General features: G+C 28.9%; 1 protein-coding gene across 1 annotated transcript in view; it reads left to right on the forward strand.

Annotated features, from left to right (window-relative positions):
* LOC107437001 (transmembrane protein 19) overlaps window positions 1–1,954 on the forward strand; it is a 13,019-nt gene extending 11,065 nt beyond the window's left edge. The window contains exon 6 of the mRNA XM_043041202.2: window positions 1,587–1,954. Within this exon, the coding sequence (XP_042897136.1) occupies window positions 1,587–1,753 (167 nt within the window). The 3' untranslated portion in view covers window positions 1,754–1,954. The remainder of the gene's footprint in view (window positions 1–1,586) is intronic.
* Window positions 1,955–2,250: the final 296 nt, after the last annotated feature.

The following is a 2,250-nucleotide window of genomic DNA, read 5'->3' on the forward strand; positions in this document are numbered from 1 at the left end:
TATATATCTTATATATATACTTAAGATAGTTATATCTATTTTTTCTACCAGCAAATGGTCCTGTTATCTCTTCTCCTGTACATTTATGGCTTATTGTATCTATTCTAATGAGTTGTTGTTGAATCATTTTGTTTCCATGCATTCATTATTATTATCTTTTCAATATTTGTAGTGTTATCTGTTCTCCCAGAAATGACTAAAGATTTAAAAATTCAATCAAAGAAATATGGGAGGAAGTAAAAATGTACAGTTTGTTACAGTCTGTTGAAGGAATGGTTACAAAGTTTGTTAACAGATAGTGCTAACTGGGACAATGCTGTCAAAATAGTCAAAATTTTTTAGAAACAATGTGACCCACTCTGAAGACAAAATTAATAGGCATCAATGCAAATATTTCAGTTGTTTTTATAGTTTTTCTTATCGTTAACACCATCTTTTGATGAACTTGGTAGCTAATTTTGAAACTCGCTGAAAACTTAGTTTCCTGAGCAAAACGTAGAAAATTCATATTTCTTTCTTATTCCATTTTTTTAAAATTGAATTTTCAAATCATCAGTCACTTTTAGGACACTTTATCTTACACCTATCAATATCTTTATTTTTTTTGTTTTTTGGCATGTATAAAAATAAAATATAAATTATCCAAATAAATATTTCATCTACTTCTTTTTCTCTTTTAATTTCCATTTTAAAAATCTAAGTATTGGTCCTGTGTGCCTTGTGCTTTTTGTCTTAACTTTAAGCTTTTTAATAATAAATTGTAGGAATAGAAATTAACTTAATTTTTTAAAAAAAAAACACAATATCCTTAAAGAATTAATAATTAAGCATTTCATTGAACTAAAATAAAACAAATAATCCAACAATTACGAAGACTTCATAATTCAATTAAAAAATAATAATAAATTGTGATCTCTTTATTACTATCACTGGTTGCCCATTGGTCAAATGCTTTTTTCTGGTTTGACTCCGATAAACCCCACAACATTTCAAATCATGGGTTGCAAAAACTGTCTCCATTGATGTTTGTCGTCGAATTGGTTTTCAAATCCTGCCTATGTACGTGTTTCAAGACGTCACAAAATACTTTTCCTTCTTCAGCAATCATATTTAGATTAAAATCACCATCAAAACAGTCATTATACGTTAATAATAAAAATAATATAAAAAATACTTTAAATTATTATTTTGTAAATACATTAAAAATGACTGCTGGTGAAAAGAAAAAGAATTTTAAAAAAAAAAATTATCAAACAACTGCGGTCGCCATAGCAACGCATGCAATGACGACCCATGCGCACTGTTTACTATTACTCTTGAACATAGTTGAAAAGTGTGATGATGTCCAAACATGTCTTATACATTAGTGAATTGGAATTATATTTTTGTAGTGGTAGTTACTATACAATCTGTATCCTCAAAATATCCTAGATATTAAATAGTGGCTGAGTTTAGGCTCGTCTCTGGCTACCTCTGTCTGTTAAAACAATTGCACCCTTTCAAGTCCTATCTGTTTATCTGTAATTTTCATAATTACTAATCATACTTGTTAGATTAAAAATGTTTTTTTTTCTTCTTTAAAACAGGGCTGGATCCTCGGAGTGGTAAAATCGTGGAGAAGCCAGGACCTGGAATAAAGCATATTGCAGGAATTCCAATACTGGATAACCACTCTGTGAATTTGCTGATGACCCTAATCATCTCCATTGCTGTGCCAACTGTAACAGCCGAATTATACTCGTATTTTAGATAAATGCATTCCTACTTAATGGTTGTTTAAAATGAATATTTTTGCTGGACATTTGTTACATGAAATATATATATATATATATTTTACTTCACATATTGCTCTCTTATAGAGTGTAAATATATTTTTATTTCCCCCCCTTTGGAAAATGTTTGTATTTTCCCCATCCATTTTACCGTGTTATTAAAGTAATATTGATTTGAAAAAGGTTTTTTATTATTATGTTTTGTTTTGCAAGCTCATAGTTGCAAACTTTTTCAGTCCTTGAGAAAAATCTTTATTTTATTGATAGCAGCATAGCGTAAGATTTTAAAAGTGTTGTTACAAGATTGTCAGAGATCCTGTAAATTCATAATTAACAATCAATTAAGCTACAGTTTAACGATGTTTTTAACATCAGTTTCATTGTGGTGTTAAACTGTCGCTGTGCGAATTTATATTTTAAAAAACCTCTTTATTGTCTAATATTCTGAATGAATACAAAGAGATCACCTGAACAAGAA

The sequence above is a fragment of the Parasteatoda tepidariorum genome, chromosome 1, assembly GCF_043381705.1.
Source record: "Parasteatoda tepidariorum isolate YZ-2023 chromosome 1, CAS_Ptep_4.0, whole genome shotgun sequence".
NCBI classification, from domain to species: Eukaryota; Metazoa; Arthropoda; class Arachnida; order Araneae; family Theridiidae; genus Parasteatoda; species Parasteatoda tepidariorum.